The 16,847-nt window shown below is 48.8% G+C and overlaps 6 protein-coding genes across 6 annotated transcripts; 4 read left to right on the top strand and 2 right to left on the bottom strand.

Moving 5' to 3' along the window:
* Positions 1–161: 161 nt before the first annotated feature.
* Positions 162–1,213, bottom strand: L228DRAFT_87216 (sulfiredoxin). The gene has a single exon (XM_018336928.1). It carries the CDS (start codon positions 920–922, stop codon positions 542–544), a length of 381 nt encoding a protein of 126 aa, XP_018189596.1. The 5' UTR covers positions 923–1,213; the 3' UTR covers positions 162–541.
* A 247-nt stretch (positions 1,214–1,460) lies between these two features.
* On the top strand, positions 1,461–3,244 carry L228DRAFT_255354 (BCNT-domain-containing protein). Its single transcript, XM_018333883.1, has 2 exons — positions 1,461–1,999; positions 2,123–3,244. The coding sequence occupies exons 1-2, from the start codon at positions 1,617–1,619 to the stop codon at positions 2,898–2,900; spliced, it is 1,161 nt and encodes a 386-aa protein (XP_018189595.1). The 5' UTR covers positions 1,461–1,616; the 3' UTR covers positions 2,901–3,244.
* A 658-nt stretch (positions 3,245–3,902) lies between these two features.
* Positions 3,903–5,504, bottom strand: L228DRAFT_208514 (MFS general substrate transporter; the record flags this gene model as incomplete). The annotated part of the gene is made up of 5 exons (XM_018329762.1): positions 3,903–4,779; positions 4,833–4,957; positions 5,026–5,157; positions 5,213–5,309; positions 5,365–5,504. 5 exons carry the CDS (start codon positions 5,502–5,504, stop codon positions 3,903–3,905), a joined length of 1,371 nt encoding a protein of 456 aa, XP_018189594.1.
* Positions 5,505–7,031: 1,527 nt separating this feature from the next.
* Positions 7,032–9,216, top strand: L228DRAFT_281150 (hypothetical protein). Its single transcript, XM_018335870.1, has 2 exons — positions 7,032–8,294; positions 8,351–9,216. The coding sequence occupies exons 1-2, from the start codon at positions 7,450–7,452 to the stop codon at positions 8,922–8,924; spliced, it is 1,419 nt and encodes a 472-aa protein (XP_018189593.1). The 5' UTR covers positions 7,032–7,449; the 3' UTR covers positions 8,925–9,216.
* Positions 9,217–12,078: 2,862 nt separating this feature from the next.
* L228DRAFT_87101 (hypothetical protein) lies at positions 12,079–12,483 on the top strand. The gene has a single exon (XM_018336927.1). It carries the CDS (start codon positions 12,168–12,170, stop codon positions 12,384–12,386), a length of 219 nt encoding a protein of 72 aa, XP_018189592.1. The 5' UTR covers positions 12,079–12,167; the 3' UTR covers positions 12,387–12,483.
* A 3,470-nt stretch (positions 12,484–15,953) lies between these two features.
* L228DRAFT_208637 (hypothetical protein) lies at positions 15,954–16,292 on the top strand (the record flags this gene model as incomplete). Its single annotated transcript, XM_018329765.1, has 1 exon — positions 15,954–16,292. The coding sequence occupies one exon, from the start codon at positions 15,954–15,956 to the stop codon at positions 16,290–16,292; it is 339 nt and encodes a 112-aa protein (XP_018189591.1).
* Between the last annotated feature and the right edge of the window lie 555 nt (positions 16,293–16,847).

Raw genomic sequence — 16,847 nt, 5'->3', positions numbered from 1 at the left:
ACTGGATTAGGCCTCACTATTTGCAAGAATGTGAAAAAAAAAAAAAAAAAAAAACTTTGGACGAATGAGAAAGATTCCTGAAATATTGGAAAAGGGTATCTTGAATTCGCTCTCTAAAGGTCTATATGTCTCTATAAACAAGTATGTCTCTATTAACAAATGTGGATTCGTACAATAGTTATGCTGTGTCGAACAGATGCACTTAAAGAAACGCACAATTACAGGCCATTGTCGCAATAAACAGGTCTGATAATCGAACGCTCGTGCCCGACGGATTACTGTCGACGACGTAGGACAGAGGACGGCTTATTAACTCTGCCGCGCATGCATAGACGGATCCTCCACGGGTTACCAGCAGAGCGGGGTGACTTTGTCTCTCGAAGTGGATGGCAGGTACACCGTTCCCTCACGCGGCTGTAGAGAAATGCAATCGTCAACTCCATTTCGCTGCTCTCGACCATTGACTTCCCCGCATTGCTTGAACCCTCCCGGCTCTTCTCTCCCCCAGTTGCGCAGGTACGTGAATATGACAATGATTCACCTACTCGCTGACGATGCGCTCAACGCTTGCGCCCAGGTACATTTTCAGCTGGGACAAGGTGACCTTGTGCACCTTTGCTGGGACCTTTTCCGTTTCTGAGCGCGTATAAGCCGAGAGTCTGTGACAAGAACCCATGGCGAAGTTGAAAATGCGCTCCGGTCTGCCTTCGGCCTCGGGTCGACGATACTGCAACACATCGACAGCGGGCAAAGGCGTCTCGGACTCGTCGGCGTCAGGTCGGTAGGTGTACTTCTCCGCGGGGTTCGCAAGAGTGCAAACCATCGACTCGACTTTGGATTCGTCGAGGACAGGTTGGATCGGTCTCAAGATGTCCTTGAGAGGAATCCAAGTGATTCCCACATGGGCGGATTGAATAGACATGATGATGATGATTTATTAATAAAAACAAGAGGTTCTATAGGTTTCAGAGGATTGTTTTGTCTTGTCGGCGTTTATAATAGTCGATATTGCGGGGTTTCAAGCGCGCTAAGAAGTAGATTGGCTTATGCGACGCAGCGAGATGCGATATCTTGCAGATGAGGTACCGATATAATTGATAGTGGATGATTTATTTTTCCTGGAATCAATTTTGCAACATACGGAATGGCCGCCATTTATAAGTTCAATGTGGCCAAAGCCAAATTAATAATTTTACTATCATGATGATGAACCAACTGACATGGGCCAAGCAGAGTCTGAGCAATCTCGCCGTTCTAGAACTCTTGGGAGTCAGCGACTCGGACGATGACGTTTTGGCTCCATTAATCTTATCAATCTGATGATTCACTAGCTCCGGTATCGGAATGTTCGAAACTCCGGAACAATCTACTTCCTCTGTCCGACTCGCGCTATACCTTAGTCAGCTATTCAATTGGGGCATTCCACTTTCCCTACAACGCGTTGACCAGTGCAAAGGACGTGATTATTCGCGCCACACAAAAAGTTCCCGCAATTATTCATCCAAGACTCATATCGATCTCTGAACACACGTCACTTATCCGCATCTCAGCTTTCTACCAATAATTGCGTACAAGGGATTCAGAGACCAGTTAGTCTCTGACTTACCAGCTCCATCATGGCCGCGACCGAAGACGCAACAGCACGGACCGAGATCCCTGTCGGCAACGAAGAGGAATACATTTCTTCCGAAGATGAGGACTACAATCCCGAGGCCGTCAATGGCGAAGCAGACGGCGGCGAGGAGTCTGAAAGCTCCTCTGAAGACGAGCAAGCTCCTGGCGCCGGCAAGAAACCATCAAGACCAAAGAAACGCAAGTCCGGTCCGACCGAGAATGACGAGCAAGCAGAGGAGCTCGATTCGGGCGACGAAGCTACGATTCGAAAAGGCGCGAAGCGGAGAAAGCAAAGGAAGGCGGGCGGCAAAGATCAGGATGACGAGGAAGACGACGAAGGCGGAGAAGGAGGGTTAATCAAGACACGAGCGCAGCGAGCAGCAGAGTATGTCCGAATCCTCCTAACAACTTTCCATTCCCACTTGCATTATCCGTCATAAATCCCCTTGTTTTACTAGTCACCTATTTCATACAGAAGCATTTAATTGACCAAACGTAACCAAAACAGAAAACAAGAAAAGGGTCCACTCGCAAGCACCGACGGCGCAACAGTCGACGTCGACGCTCTCTGGAAAAGCATGATCTCCGGGCCTCCGACCAATAAACCCGACCCTGAAGCACAGTCTAAACCAGAACAAACCCCTGCGCAACAAGACCAAGCATCCTTCGCTGATACCACCAAATCATTAACAAACGGCCACTCCACCACAACCACACCAAGTACAAAAACAACAACAACAGCCACCACCACCACAAAAGCACCTGATGAAGAAACCATACTCATAAAACGCACCTACAAATTCGCCGGCGAAATCATCACCGAGGAAAAACGCGTGCCCAAATCCTCCGCCGAAGCCCGTCTCTATTTACAATCCCTCGAATCATCCTCCTCTTCTTCATCCCCGGCCACTTCACAACAACAACAGCAACAACAAAATCGTCCCCCGCCACTCCGTCGGCCCAAGAAACGTACTTCGTTGTTCGATCCCGGCACGACCGCACCGACTACTATAAATGGCGGAACCAATGCTGGTGTCGCACCGGGAGCGGGAGCGGGAGCAGGAGCAGGAGCTCGCGGAGTACCACACAAAACCGCCGCAGGACCAAAACTAAACACGGTCGAAAAATCTAAACTCGACTGGGCAGGATTCGTCGACAAGGAAGGCATCGCAGAGGAACTCGATGAACATTCTCGTGCCAAGGAGGGATATCTCGGCCGCATGGAATTTCTGGGACGCGTTGATGCGAAAAAGGAAGATGAATTGCGTGCTGCCCGGAGGAAGTAGCTTCTCTTTCTTGGTTGCATCATTCTGCATCTCACCTTCCTTTTCTGATCTTCTCTTCTTTTCTTTTTCTTTTTCATATTTCTGTTAATTTTTTTTTCTAAAGTTGCTGAACACCCGCTGATATACCCATCCTCCATTCCATGCCTTTTCTACCTTGCTTTACCATTTTTTCATTCGTTAATTTTTTTTATCTTCTCTTTCCTTTTTTTTTGGTGTCCATAAAAGCATGGCCTTGATATGCTTCAGACCAGCAAACTCACTTTTCCGCTTTACGGACATCATAAGGGCACATTAATTAAACGTGAGTCTTCGAATAAAACCGATGTAGCGCTGCAATTAGAGAGAAGAAGAAAATTGTGATAATATGATATCATATATACCTCCTATTCAGCTGGCTATGTTTGCCTGTCGCTCTACACTACTATGTATAAAGCATGAACAGATACGGCAGCACGTGTAACAAACATCGTGATATCCCAGATTTTCGATTTTCTAAACCGAAATCTTTTGATGCTAGAGGCGGGTTGGACCTATCCGCCGTGCCCACAAAGGAGCAGACAAAGGAAACCACAGGTCTCATGTAATTCCAAAACGGATTAATGTAACCCAAAGTCTAGCCCACAGTCAAAAATATTTGATTGATTCGACGTGGGCGAAAGTGTAAGCGCAAAGGTCGATATCAGCGTGTATTTAGACACTGATCTCGTTGCTTCGTGTCTTTCAGCATGAAGCTTGGGGGGTCGAGTAGCTGGTGAAGAGAGACTGGCTGTCTCAATTCGCAGACCGTCAGACCGGACTGTCAGATTGGTCAAATGAGATGAGAAATGCGGCCAGCGAGTCACTGCTGGAAGAGGTGACCGGTGCTTTTGGGCCAATTTCAAGTGCCGTAAAATAAGTGACCAGTGCGGAAAGGTACAATTGAAGAGAAGTGCTCCCTCGTATCTGTCGAAACAATAGACGTAGCATATGACTGCGACGAATATCATATACTGCGTTGCAGAATTATGCCTGCAGAGCGTCTTCGCTGTGGTGGCGACTCATCTCTGCATCCTTGGCAGCCTTCTTCTGCTTGCGAAAAGGATCGACGAACTTGGCCAGAGCCGCCAAGCTAGCCACCAGCATGGCGACTGCGGTGAAGATGATGAGGGGTCGCCACTTTCCTCCACTGCCATAAGTCTTGTTGACGCTCTTCTTGGGATCGATCAATGCGTCGGCAACGAAGCCAGAAACGAGGATAGCAATGCCGCGGAAACAAGTGAGGATCCCGAAAATGAGCAAAGCCTTTTCCTTACTCGAGCTTTCGTCAGGGCCCAGAATCGCCGCGGCAAATCGGGGCCGAAGAACCGAGAAGCCGCCTGCCGTAGCTCCGTAGAGGAGCGCGTAGACAATCAGCACGCCGTATACGTGGGCATTGGCAAATATCGCAAGTGTCTCGACACCCGAACCAACAGTCGAGATTAGCATGGGAACGTAGAATCCATTGTAGTCTGCAAGCATGCCCTGTAGCGGTTGTCCAATTGCAGTTGCTGCGTTGATGAGACTGGTCAGGGTGGCCGCTTTGGTCGGATGGATGCCGTAATCTGTTGCGATTTGCGGCAGATATGTAGATGGCAAATAGTGTGCAATCGCTTGCACCCACTGCGCCGTCACAAAAGCAAGAAGCATCCAGGGGTTCTTGGTGATGAAGTCGAAATCTGAAAGTGAAGGTTTGGACCTTGGCGGAGGAGGCGTGCGTCCTTTGATGCAGAACAAAGCGGAGGCAGTCAATATGAATGAGGCTATCCCCCAACCGATCAAAGTTGCCTTGGGTCCGTATCGTTCCAGAGAGATCGAGAAGATTGGCGGCAATACTGCACCTGAAAGCCCACCGGCACCGCAACTATTGAATTGAATTAGTTTGTGTGGATGCTGATGAACCAGATTTATGCATACATGACTCCGTAAGCCCCACTCTTCCTTTTAACAAACCAGTCTGCGACATAAGCAATAGAAGGAGCAAACAGCATTGAAGAGCCTAGGCCATTGAGAGGACCCAAACAAATCAGCAAGCCAGGTGCCTAAATTAGCGAAAAATAAGTTTCACATCCAAAGCGCGAAGCAGAAGGGAGTGCTGGTTTCTGCGTACAGTCTTGCAAAATGCAGCTCCAATGGGAGACGCGGTACAAATGAGACACCCTAGCCACATTGTGGCTATTCGGTGTGTTTGGAAGAAATTGAGATAGTAGATAATGAAGGGCAGAGCGATTTGAAGCACACCCTTGAAGTTTGCGAATTAGTCTCTTGACCTCATATCAAGCTCGGTATCTGCTTACATTCGAAACCATACCGGCCGCAGACACATAACCGACACCCTTGAAAGGAGGGTTATTGTAGAAATAGTCTGCCAGAGCACCATACGAGTAGCCAAGCCTGTTTAAGGCATGTTAGATACAGCTCCTTCTCTCGAAATAAAAAATATACTTACCCCCAGGCCGTGATCTCGACAACAGAGAGTCCAAATAGCTGTAGCATAGCCGGAACACCGACGTCAGGCGGAGGAAAGCCCTCGTCTGTCGATCCTGGCGTCGGAATTGCAGCATTGACATTTTCTCCTTTTTCTTCCATCTCCGTCTTTGGATGCTGAGCCGCCCGGGCGATGTCTCGTTCTTGGATGGCCATTCTCATTCGCTTCCTTCTTGACTTTGACCGAAAATTGGAACGCGGACAATGATGTGAAGAACTTGAAGATTTCAAGAAGAGGTTGACCCTGCCAAATATATAGGCACATCTGCTACCGCGAGTTCTTTGGCTGCTCGATTCTCCTCGAACATTGCAAGTCGGGTGACCCCAGTGATATTGATACAAGGAGTCACACTGTGCCTGGTATCCCGTAATCCACGTCTATCATCCCCAGCCCAATTTCCTTTACATTTTGTACAAGATTTGTCGATAACCATCATTGTACGCGGCACGGATTTCCTACTCCGAAGGGCCGCGCTGTAAACGGCTAATAACCACAGAGGAACTGCTCAATTGGGGTTGTTAAACAACAATGTCGGCGGCCAGTGGAGCCCTGTTGCTAGAATAAGCCGCCTTAGACCTGTGTACAGAGTAGTGCCCGGCTTCCAGAGAGTAGTTACCGCTTTAAAGCCGCCGTCTAGGCAGTCGCTATCAAGGGATTAGTCATACCTAGCCCCGGCCACGAGGTTTTGATTGGACAGTGTTTAGCCATGGGCGGCAGTTCAATATTGGTTCGCATCAAGAGAATGATTCATACAAATAAAACCGTCCCTAGAAAGGCGGGTCGTGATCCAATGCAGCAGAGTCGACCGCTGGTTTCTCTGCCGTGTGAACGAAAACTCGGCCCCTCTGCGAAGTCGCCGAAGAGCTAGTCAAGGGCCCCTGCCCAAAACCACTAAACCCGGCTTTTCTACCATAGTAATGTCGGTTAACGGTGCAGATTGTCGCGGAATGTCTCCATAAGCGCATCGGGAATATCACAGAAAGGAGATGGTCATTGCTTGGATGTAGTGTGCCCGGCTGTAGTGTCCAGCCCACAGAACGCTGAATCGGCTCAAGTCATCCAGCTGCTATACGGCGCCACCGCCATTTTTGAAATAGAAATAACGTCTCTCGAATGCCAACGTGCCTAACAATCCCAAGAGAATCTTTGGTTTCGCAAGCTTGAGATCCATGCTGCAAATTCGTTTTGTAAAGCCGAAGATATGTGAATTTGAAATCTATACAAAGAGTCCCTTGGGCTAATCCTTCTAACGAAGGTTTAGTGAGGTGCTGATCCGTCCTTAGCTTAAGCTCTCCCTCCACGCTATTTCTCCGCATTTTCAGCATACACCAGATAATCGCTGCCAAAAGTGCGATGCACGTACTTCTGCGAGCTTTTTCATTGTCTGTATAAAATGCATCACTGTGCTGTATGACTGAATCGCATAAATATTAGATTCTGAGATGACAGATGTTTCCTAGCAATTGATCAACGTCAGCAAAGTGAGAATTTGACGTCTACAAGGGCTCTGCAATAGGGAAAAGGTCCCCTGTCCATAAGCGAGAACATCACGGGACTGGCGAGGGGCAGTTGATTGTTGTCACCGCAAGCGAATGCTTCTTTTTCTCACACACATTCTGTTTTGTTGACAATCGTGGTTGTGTTTGGTGCAATTCATTTGAGCCTCTGAATATGGAAATGGTTATAAAATACCAGAAGTTTGTCGATTTTTGCTATCATCTTTTCAAACATGTATCCCCTCTTTGGCCCCTTCTCCACTGGAGGGGGGATCTTCTGCGCTTTGAGGTGCAATCTGATTGACTTTTGTGCTTTTGTCTGATCTGTTGCAATTTGGAAGGAGCGATATAAGCTCTTTCTATTTTCGGTTGTTATGAAGCATTTGCGAGCCCTTTTTGATTGCTTGATGTTTGCGAGTTCGTTTTCTTTCTGTTGCAAAATCAGTATGAGGACGCATATACTGGTTTTATCAAAGGGTCGACATCGGTGTTGTCTCCCAGGAAAAGCTCCTTTGGATTGGATGTCATTGGCGAAGTACTACCCTATATCATGCGGTCAGCTTTCTACGAGCATCTCGAAAACGATCCAAGGGGCTTCATGCCCGCTGCTGAGGATGCGTTTTTCGACCATGGGCCATCTTTTCCGCCATCGCCTCCCATTTCAGTCGTTGACCGGCTCCCCAGAAAGTTGAAAGACGTGGTTGATGAGCTGGAAACAACGGGTCGGGGTCTTGATGGCTCAAGCGAACTGTGGGAAATGGCTTCACCAGGCAACTGTAGAAGCGCGCCGGAGAATATGCAGTTCCTTCGGTTCCGAGCCTTATCCGTGCAGGCAAACGACCAAAAACTCTTGGAACCTTTCTTTGCAAAATCGTACCTGAGGCCTGCCACATTTCACGAGGAACTCTCCAAGGAGAATAGGCTCCACGTACCAGCCTCGCCCAAGCAATTTCTTGTACCCCTCAGCAGGAGTTTCTCAGTAGGCTCCCCGGGCTTACGACCAACAAGACTCTCTGTCCCTACTCCCCCAAAACGCTCTTCGTCTCTCACGTTTTCCAAGCTCGCTCGTCGTCCGTCTACGTCTCGATCGCTTTCAATTAGCAGCATCAAGGATCTGAAAGACATCTTGTCACAAAACGAGGAGCCCCTTTTTCTTGACATTCACAAGAGAAACGATATCCAGCTTATTTTCCCTCCCTCATTTTTGAGTCCCGGTGCATCTCCTCAGCGTAAGCCGAGCTCGAAATCATTCGACAGTCTCGTTCGCTCAAACTCGACCACACCAACTTCGAGAAAGTCCACACCCTTAATCTACAGATCTAAGTCTGCTGCGAGTCTTTACAGCAAGGGATACAAGCAAGCAGTTTTTGTTCCAAGATTTATTATCGATCATTCGTGAGTATTTTCGCCGCTACTTGACTGGAAGAACAACTAGGCTCACAACTACCCAGAAAAATGCCACAATCTCACCATCAGGAACGTTCGGGTGAATCCGTTGGGTCGACTCGGGCACAAGCTGGAGAGTCTCGGGATGATTTGCAGTCGCTCGGCTCCACCTTTCGCGATATGAATCAGACATGCATCCAGCGGAACCCCAGTCGTAGGGAGCGGCTTTCCGCGCTCTTGAGAAAAGTATCCACGCGTGTTCAGCTTCCCAGGCACTCTGCCGTCTTTCGCAAGGAGAGATCATCAAATATTTTTGCACTGGCCGAGGATCCCGAAGCTCTTGGGGCGTCCGTGGTTGCCATTGCCCCTATCTTTGGAACGGATGCACCGGATCTCTCTCTAGAATTCCCGTCGAGTGAAGCCAACGAGCAAGTTATGAGCCCTCACAATTCCCGTTTGGAGGAAGAATTCGAACCTCTTTCTCGCATGCATTCGATGGACAGCATGGCAGCAAAGATGGGGCACACGGTTTCGACAATCGCGAAACGGCTCAGCACTATCTTCCTCCGTGGGGTCAATAAAATCCTAAATTCTTCTGACGAGGAATTTCCGGAGGATCGGAGCGATGACCTTTCCTAGTGTTGGATGGAGAGAGCCATGGAGTTCGCCTCCGACTTCCTTAAAACATAGCCTCCGCTGAGTCTCGGCAGTCTATGCAATGAAGGCATCGAGCTTTTCATACCTCAGTCTTACTCAGCCCTAACCGTGCTCTCTGGAAGAGCAGGACATAGTGTGGTAATTATTGTGTGCAAAACAGTTGATGGGCAGGATAATCGAGTTTTGCTTTACTGTACTACTAGCAATTTACTGCCCCTTCTTTTCTCAATATCAATTGGCGAACGGTTGCTGTAATCTCCGGCTCAAACCTCAGAATATTTCCATTATCCTCAATTGTTTAACCTCTTTGTTTTCGACACGGTGGGTAAAGAAATGTGGATAACTTGCTGGCCAACATCTCCAAGTTGAGGCTCCAAAAGTTTTTCGAATCTGCCTGCAGCTAATGACACAAGCTGATACAAGATGCCTTTTCCTTGACGGGCTACATGAGTAACTAACATCAAATGAGCAAAAGTTTTGATGGTGGGACTTCTCAGCTTCCAACAAGGACGCACTGGACCAGACGAATCGTAGTTGCAAAACATTTTTGAGGGCGACAAAATTCAACGCCAAACACCGCACTCGTATAAACTTCATGCCGGCAATCTCCATCGCTTGAACGAAGAACCTCTTAACAACTCTAAAGACCTTGTTAGCACATCAGACCACCTAAGTTAATGTGTACACCTGGCTAAAGCTCTAAGGTGCCCGAGTCTTAGATTATCAGAGACAAAGAGGAAGAGGTAAGAATTGTTTAATCATCGCAGGATGACTTCTGGGCAATACTTCATGCTATTGCCGTCGAATCTTTTCAGGTTGACGCATTGTTTCTCTTGAAGCTGCACTCAATGATGAACATGTTTCCAGAGTTTCTTTTTTCTCCAATTTCCATGACGTCCGGGACGATTTAGCCGTCTCAAGGCTCTGGCCAACTGGAAAAGTTTTGAAACATAAACACATGAGATGAAGAATAGCTCCGACACGCTTCTCAAAGCGGACAATCGAGCACACGCTTACGCAGTCTAATCAAGCAGCAGACGTCTTCGATGTCAAGCATGCCTGCATGAATCACGGCACAAGGCAAGGATCGACATCTCGGTCATAAAGATAATCTCATTTAAGCGTGTCTATGATCAACGAGTACTGGTTTCTTTCGACCTATTTTTTATGCGACGAATGCAAAAAGCGGGCAGTCAGTATATACCACGAAGGGTGATATCGGCGTTGCCGGAATTCAGAAATGATTAACAGACAACAAACCACTGCTTCTTTGAGACGAGAGCAGTATCGCAGCAGAACAGCATGCATCTCGCCAAGATGGGTGCCTGAAGCTCTGCGGCAGCAAGCTCGAACTTGAAAAGCCGGCACGGATGTAACAACAGGCGCGACCGAAGATTGGCTAGATATGGATCCATGGATGTGGCATGAAATGAATCAAATCAAATTGAATAAACGCGTGGATGAAGTTTCCATACTGTTTGAGACAGGTATGCACTGCCTGTGGAAGATTTTAGCTAGTGCCTTGGGTGGTCTCGTACGGTCGCCTCCGAAGCCAAGCGCAGCACCGTCTCTCAGGATATCTGTGGGGGCCGCCAACTGGCTTTGCAAGGTAAACAGGCCACACCAAGCTGATGGATTTGAAGCATGAGATGGCTTTGAGATGAGTATCAAATACGAGCGAGGATTATTACAGCGGAGAAAGGAGGGCAGACTACAGCAAGTGACGAAAACGAAAACCTTATTGCGTAATGCCGACTCCTGATGAAAAGAGAGAATTCCAAATCTACATTAGAGGATGGTTTGGTGCCTGAAAAGTTAAAACGCACGATCGACAGATTGAGGGGTTGGAGCGATCGCAGATGATGACAGGACATTGTCAGTGCAACAGCAATGACAACTAAACCAACATTTTGACTTCACTGATCGTGGCTATCATTGGTCGGTTGGACTCGCTGTCTGGCGTTCCTTGAGAGATGCACCTAGGAACGGGCGAGGTGGCGTCTGGTTCGCATACGTAGTGCTATGAGCTGGGAGGGAGCTGTGGAGGCACATGGTGGCTGTCTCTGAGAAGGATGGCAAGCGACCAAGGTCGGCTTAGGAGCCAGCTACGGAGTAATAAGTCATAATTGTGACTACCAGCGTCAATGTCATCATCAACTGGGAAAAGTGCATAGGAGATCGCATTCGCATATGCCGACGCTCGTCCGCATTGACTCCATTGTTCAGCACTGACTGCCAAAATATCAGGAGACAGGTCGTATCTGGACCTGGGGATGAACGGACGCTATTTTCGGACACTACGGCAATGGAATGAAAGCTAATCGGAAGTAATATGATACCGTTTACGATGTGAATAAACTGCTCTATCCAGCGGGATAACGTGAAGGTTCGAAGCTTGTTAGAGAGTTCGTATTACGATTCGATATATCCTCTCTGAGAGTTTGACAAGATTCAATAGATTTTCACCCCGAGGATTCGCCAATGCCCTCGGGCGCGTCTGGATCAAGATCTCTAACGGCTTTCGCTTGCCGTTAGAAAAATCCTTTGGGTCTGGACTGGGGGACATAGCAGATTCGGACAATTCCAGCGACAGGGTCAATTACACTGAGAATCTGTCATTGTCCTTGCCAATGTCGCGTTGGTTTCGTTGCTCTTAGTAGGGAAGGTCTTCTGAGCTGCACCGATCGGTGCGACGTGAAAGAGGTTCTCTTCTCTCTTTTCGGACGAGGATCAGTTAAAAGTGACGGATCACACTCCTGGTGGCCGCGATGTTCTCGGCTCAACCCCCTGTTCTCCTGTGGATGCTGCAAGGCTGCCCTTTTTCCCTTGTTCAAACTAAGCCGAATTCTCTTACACACTTCAGTGTTGGCTCTCGTGTTAGCTCATTGATCTCTCTTACACTCCGGAGATATTGCCTGCCCCCTTGTCTGTTATTATGTTACCGTCCACAGCTGCAAAATCTGTCATCGTTCATGATAGCAACTTTAGACGGCATTGGAAATACAATACGCGATGATTTCCTCCCCATGGGGGGGGGGGCAGCATGAATCTCGCAAGTACCCGGCGCGTCAGCTCGACAAGCAACTAATCCCAGTTGGGTAGCACTGGAAGATCAAACAGCAAAATGAAAGCAGGCTAATTTTCTCAACATCATGCGATTTTCAATCTGATGATTTAACTTTTTCTTCAATACATGCGAAACATGGAATTGAGGTTTCAGGACCTATGTTGCTTGAATTCGTTTCTTTCAACCAAGGCTTGACGACGTCAATGAACGTCAAGTTCATGTCGCTGCCCGTCTGCGCAGTAGAAGACAGGCGCGTACCTGCTTCTGTCAACGTGGGATCTGCAGTTGTCCGCCTTGCTGTTGATATTATAAAGCTCCGGTCCAGGGAAAAGGGAGCATCAAGAGAGGAGGCGTCATTCTTAGTGGTGGTTAGGTGAGCATTGACAGCCACGATCAACCGAGCTTTTCGGCCTGTACATTACAGCATGAGGGCATCAGAGACATTCCTAAAGATGTCTGACGCGACGCGGCCGATACCTTTCCTGAAAGCACAGGCATCCCTCCTAGTCCAGTCCGGGCGCAGAAAGCCTGGTATAGCTACCGGCTTTTCATTCCGTGAAATGATGCCCCATGCAAATCAAGCTAATGCACAGCGTTATGATGCGCAGCCAGTGGCGCCCGCACAGATCATCCGTTGATCGCTCGACGGTGCGATCCGAGGCCAGAAGCGATGCCAGAGCGGCAGACAATCCCTCCAGGTCCCGGCAACCCCTTCTCCTTTCTTTGGACAAACGCAGCCGAATTGTGCATGATGCAGCTGCACACTGCAGGCCTCGATGCTGGTCAAACGGTCGAAGTAGAGCCACTGTAGTCAAAGGGCAGCCCTTGGCTATGTCGCAGATGTTTACTTTACCCGAGAACCAGGAGGCGGCCGCTGACTGCGGCAGTCCCAATTGCAATGGCTACGGTGGGGTCTGTGCGAACTCATTCCTGGCAGTTGCCCTCCCCCCAAATTGAGCAACAGACACATTCCCCAGCAGCCGGCACTGCCTGCCATTGTTGAGAAATAAGTTCAGCCAAGCTCGGTCGGCCGATCTATCGCGTTATTTGTCTGACGGAAACGCTGATCGCAAGTAATGTTGCACGTCGTCAGTGGACAGACCGAGCATCTGATGCTATTTCGCTGCAAGTGAACAAAGCTGACAACCGAGTAAGCCATACGATGGAAGAATAGATGGCTTAGAGGCGTATGTCAAAGCTTCTTCAGCCGACCCTTCCTGTTTTGCTTCGTATCTCGCAGGTTTCCCTGCGTTTTAGTGTGATGCAGGAGGACAAGCCCAACTAGTCGTCTCGTTTCCATCAATTTGACGCAAATCCAGAGTGAAAGGCCATGGATGAGGGAGCGCGTCTAGTGGCACCTGCGGGCGGGAATCTTATCGGACAAGCTGGACCTGGCTATTCTGGTGCTAACCAAGGTATGGGAGGGTATGGCGGGCAATAGGGTTCAGCCAAGGGTCCCGAGGACGAAACTTCATTGCTACGAACGGCTAGAATTGATCAACCTTGGATTAATGAAACGCCTCGCCCCCGCCTGGTCTGCTTACCAAAAATATGTCCCGTTGGAGATACTGCGCGCCCCGGCCAACTTACGATGCTTGGGGAATGCTGGTACGGTGCACTTGCGCAATTGGGTGCATCATCATTCATGCAGGTCCCGATCCTGAGTCGAGCAAGTAGCCTCTCTGCCTTCCCCAGGACCCTGAACTCAGCCGGTTCCATGTTTATCCTCTTCCTCTAGCCGTCTCGTCTAGTAAATATGCTCGGCGAGGAAAGTTCCAATACCCACTTGGACAACTCGTCAACTCAAATGCGAGCTATTCATACACAAAGTCCAAACCAGCCTCTCAGTACCGTTCATTTCTATTTTCTCCCATCACTGGTGTTTTTCATTCTCTCGACCGTCACGCGCAGCGCTCCCGGCCTCGCTCAACCTCCCTGCCAGGTGGGACTAGTCTGTGACGAAATTGTTTAGCCGTCCCTGCTCACAAAATAGTTTGGGCTTGCCTCTTGTTGACTACGCCATTGATTTGTGGATGAACGTTCCAACAAGGCGTCTGTTTCAATCGGTTGGGCCCGGGATTCTTTTCCTCCAGACAAAAAGTGACCAGCCCTACTCATATTTTACCAGCGGTTCATTGCTACAATACAGACCTCCCCCAAAAGAGCCAACCAAGTGAGGGATCCACTAAGTTTATTCCTTAAAAGAAGGTGTGCTGGCCCGTTTTGGATGATCTCTGAGACCACCATCTGCAAGGCCTTTTCTTTCGTCGTTGTGAAAGAAGAGCCCTTTACAACTCTTTTTCTTTCTGACGCTTTCAGAAGAGAGCAAAGCAGATACAGAAGCAACGCTCGAGCGGCTTCACGGTTCCTGGTGCCTCGTTCAGATAGGCTTACCCCGCCCTCGTCCCTTACAGTGGTCCGATTAGGCCGGCCATCTCGAGATTCAAACCGTCAAAAGGGACCAAAGGGAAACACGCCACTCTCTTCACTTATCTCTGTCTGCTTCTTTCGGACGCCAAGAAGGATTTGAGATTCTGTCCGTTCCGGAACGGCTAGTCGGTTAAAGTTGGTCAACCTACACGCTCTGACGGGCAAAGAGAGAGCTCTACAAAAGCTCGCCGTTGCCACACCCGCTGGGCACATTCCAAAACCTTGCCTTGCTTTGCTCGCGACCACCGACGCGTCGTGCCTGGGGCATTTTAGCACATAAAATGTTCCACAAGGGTAAGTCCAAGCTCTTCTGCCTCTAGTCTCTTTCCGTCCATCAATCATATGTGAATTTCTGTTGCGTAATCGGATGGATGTTCTTATTCAAAAGTCCAACTCTTCCATCTGGTTTGTCGTCTTGTTTTTGAAATACACATACCACCAAGTCCCCTCATCCCCACCACATCTCTTCCATTGTTTTGCTTGTCAATCACATTACCTGTCCACGCCTCTTTTCTAGTAAGTTTCAAGTCGATCATGTCTACGCATCATCTGACAATACACCTCTTTCGACTTGACTCTTCTGCACGTATGATATTTATCATAATCAGCCGGCTGACCCAGGTAAAAATTCAGATCAATCATCAGCTCAAGAACCTGTGGACGGTTTTCTTGTGGACGACGTCTCGGCCATGCCTAGAGTTATGAGGAATCCTCCTAGGATCGATACGCAAGGACACTGTCCATCTTCGAGTTCTAGCTTTTCTAGCATTCACCCATCCACCCCATCTCCGAATTTCTTCTATCGGCGTCATTCTGTTGCGTCGAGCGCATCCTGGGAGCCTGGTCTCTCAGGGCACTCTTCTGCCATTTCCCCTCATTCAGTAGGGCCTTCAACGCCCAAGCGAGAGGAAGAGCTATCGACCGTCGACCTTTTTGCTCCTGAAAATTTCAATTATAGCAACCCGACGGTCATTCACAACCACATGATGGAGCCGGATTTTACCGAAGTTATCGGCTCGCAGTCCGGTTTCCAGGACGTTGCGCCTGTCGTGGTTCCAAAGGGAATTCTCGACTTTGATTATGGCGACTATGAATTGCCTTCATTCGGGCACATGTCGAATCCGTATATGCCAGAGGTTCCACGATATGCTACTTCGGCTACCCCTTATGATCCTTCTCTTCTTCGTTTCGACCTTGCGCAACCGTCCCCGGAGTTTTCATCTCCGATCGGCAACTCCTACACGCCATCTACCAACGAGAGACATGCGAGAACGGTCATTCCGTCTCAGACATGCGCCGACTCTGCGATCCAGACTCCCCTACCTAACTCAGAGTACCAGCCATTTTACGACCGCGTCGTCATTTCCGAATCCCCAGACTCAATGACTGGATACAGCTTGGCCTCGTCTCCCTGTCATACCCCGAGTCGACAAAACAGCACCCGATCAATCCGCAATGGGCGCCCAACCGTCAGCCCCGCCACCGCTGGCGGTATCTATCACCTCGCTTCTCCGATGCGTGTAACAAAGTCAAGTAAAAAGAACAACAAGACACGTACCTGCAACATCCGTGGGATCGAAGCTACCGTCGTAGGCACCAACAAGATCCACAAGTGCCGTTGGGTAAAGCCCGATGGAGCCCTGTGCGATAAAGCCTTTCAGCGCCAGGAGCATCTCAAGCGACACGAGAAGACTCACGATGGCAAGAAGCCCTTCAAGTGCATGGTCCCCGGTTGCCCCAAAGACTTTTCACGGTCTGACAACCTCAAGTCGCACAACAAGACTCATGATCCTTCAAAGCCAGGTGGCAGAAACATCAAGGTTCCCAACTTTGAGTCTTACCTGCAGACATGAGCGGAATTTCTCCGTGTCTTCATGAAAATTCAATTGTTGGCAATATTCTTTTTATTCTTCCATCATAATAATCTCCTTGGTGTCTTTTTCTCTTTTCCTTTTTCTTTTCGGTCGGCTATTACCTCAACTAAATACCCCCAGTCAAGGCGTCCATGGGATCTAGATCTGGATCGGATCTTCATATACTATTGTACTATCATGGGCTCGGCACCATCTCGCACACACACACGGTTCGGCACGGTTTGGGCACGGCGGTGGCAACGGCGCAGCACGGCATTAAAAAAAAAATCTCAATAAACGGCAACAACATTATCTCCACCTACAGCCTTAGCGGATCACATTCATCTTTCATGGGCAAAGGGACAATATTCAGATACTGGAGACGATTTAAAACAAAAAAGGGGGAGACTCCCGACATGTCAACAAGAACTGTCGAGGGGCAGGCAAGAAATCTGCGGGATTGAATCTTCTTGTTCTCTTTTCTCTTTCTCTCACTGTCTTTCCTCATCCTAGAGGGCATAAAACCGGTTTTTTCTTTTCTTCTTCCTCTAGTAT

The sequence above is a fragment of the Xylona heveae genome (assembly GCF_001619985.1).
Source record: "Xylona heveae TC161 unplaced genomic scaffold L228scaffold_3, whole genome shotgun sequence".
Lineage (NCBI taxonomy): Eukaryota > Fungi > Ascomycota > Xylonomycetes > Xylonales > Xylonaceae > Xylona > Xylona heveae.
This window is presented reverse-complemented; position numbering and strand designations above follow the sequence as displayed.

What these genes read in the sequence shown, in the direction of transcription:
- L228DRAFT_281150 (XM_018335870.1), top strand. Translation starts at nt 7,450, where the DNA reads ATGCGGTCAGCTTTCTACGAGCATCTCGAAAACGATCCAAGGGGCTTC. An exon ending in AGATTTATTATCGATCATTC is followed by an intron (nt 8,295 to 8,350) that starts GTGAGTATTTTC and finishes ACAACTACCCAG; the next exon opens with AAAAATGCCACAATCTCACC.
- L228DRAFT_87101 (XM_018336927.1), top strand. Translation starts at nt 12,168, where the DNA reads ATGTTGCTTGAATTCGTTTCTTTCAACCAAGGCTTGACGACGTCAATG.
- L228DRAFT_255354 (XM_018333883.1), top strand. Translation starts at nt 1,617, where the DNA reads ATGGCCGCGACCGAAGACGCAACAGCACGGACCGAGATCCCTGTCGGC. An exon ending in CGAGCGCAGCGAGCAGCAGA is followed by an intron (nt 2,000 to 2,122) that starts GTATGTCCGAAT and finishes TAACCAAAACAG; the next exon opens with AAAACAAGAAAAGGGTCCAC.
- L228DRAFT_87216 (XM_018336928.1), bottom strand. Translation starts at nt 922, where the DNA reads ATGTCTATTCAATCCGCCCATGTGGGAATCACTTGGATTCCTCTCAAG.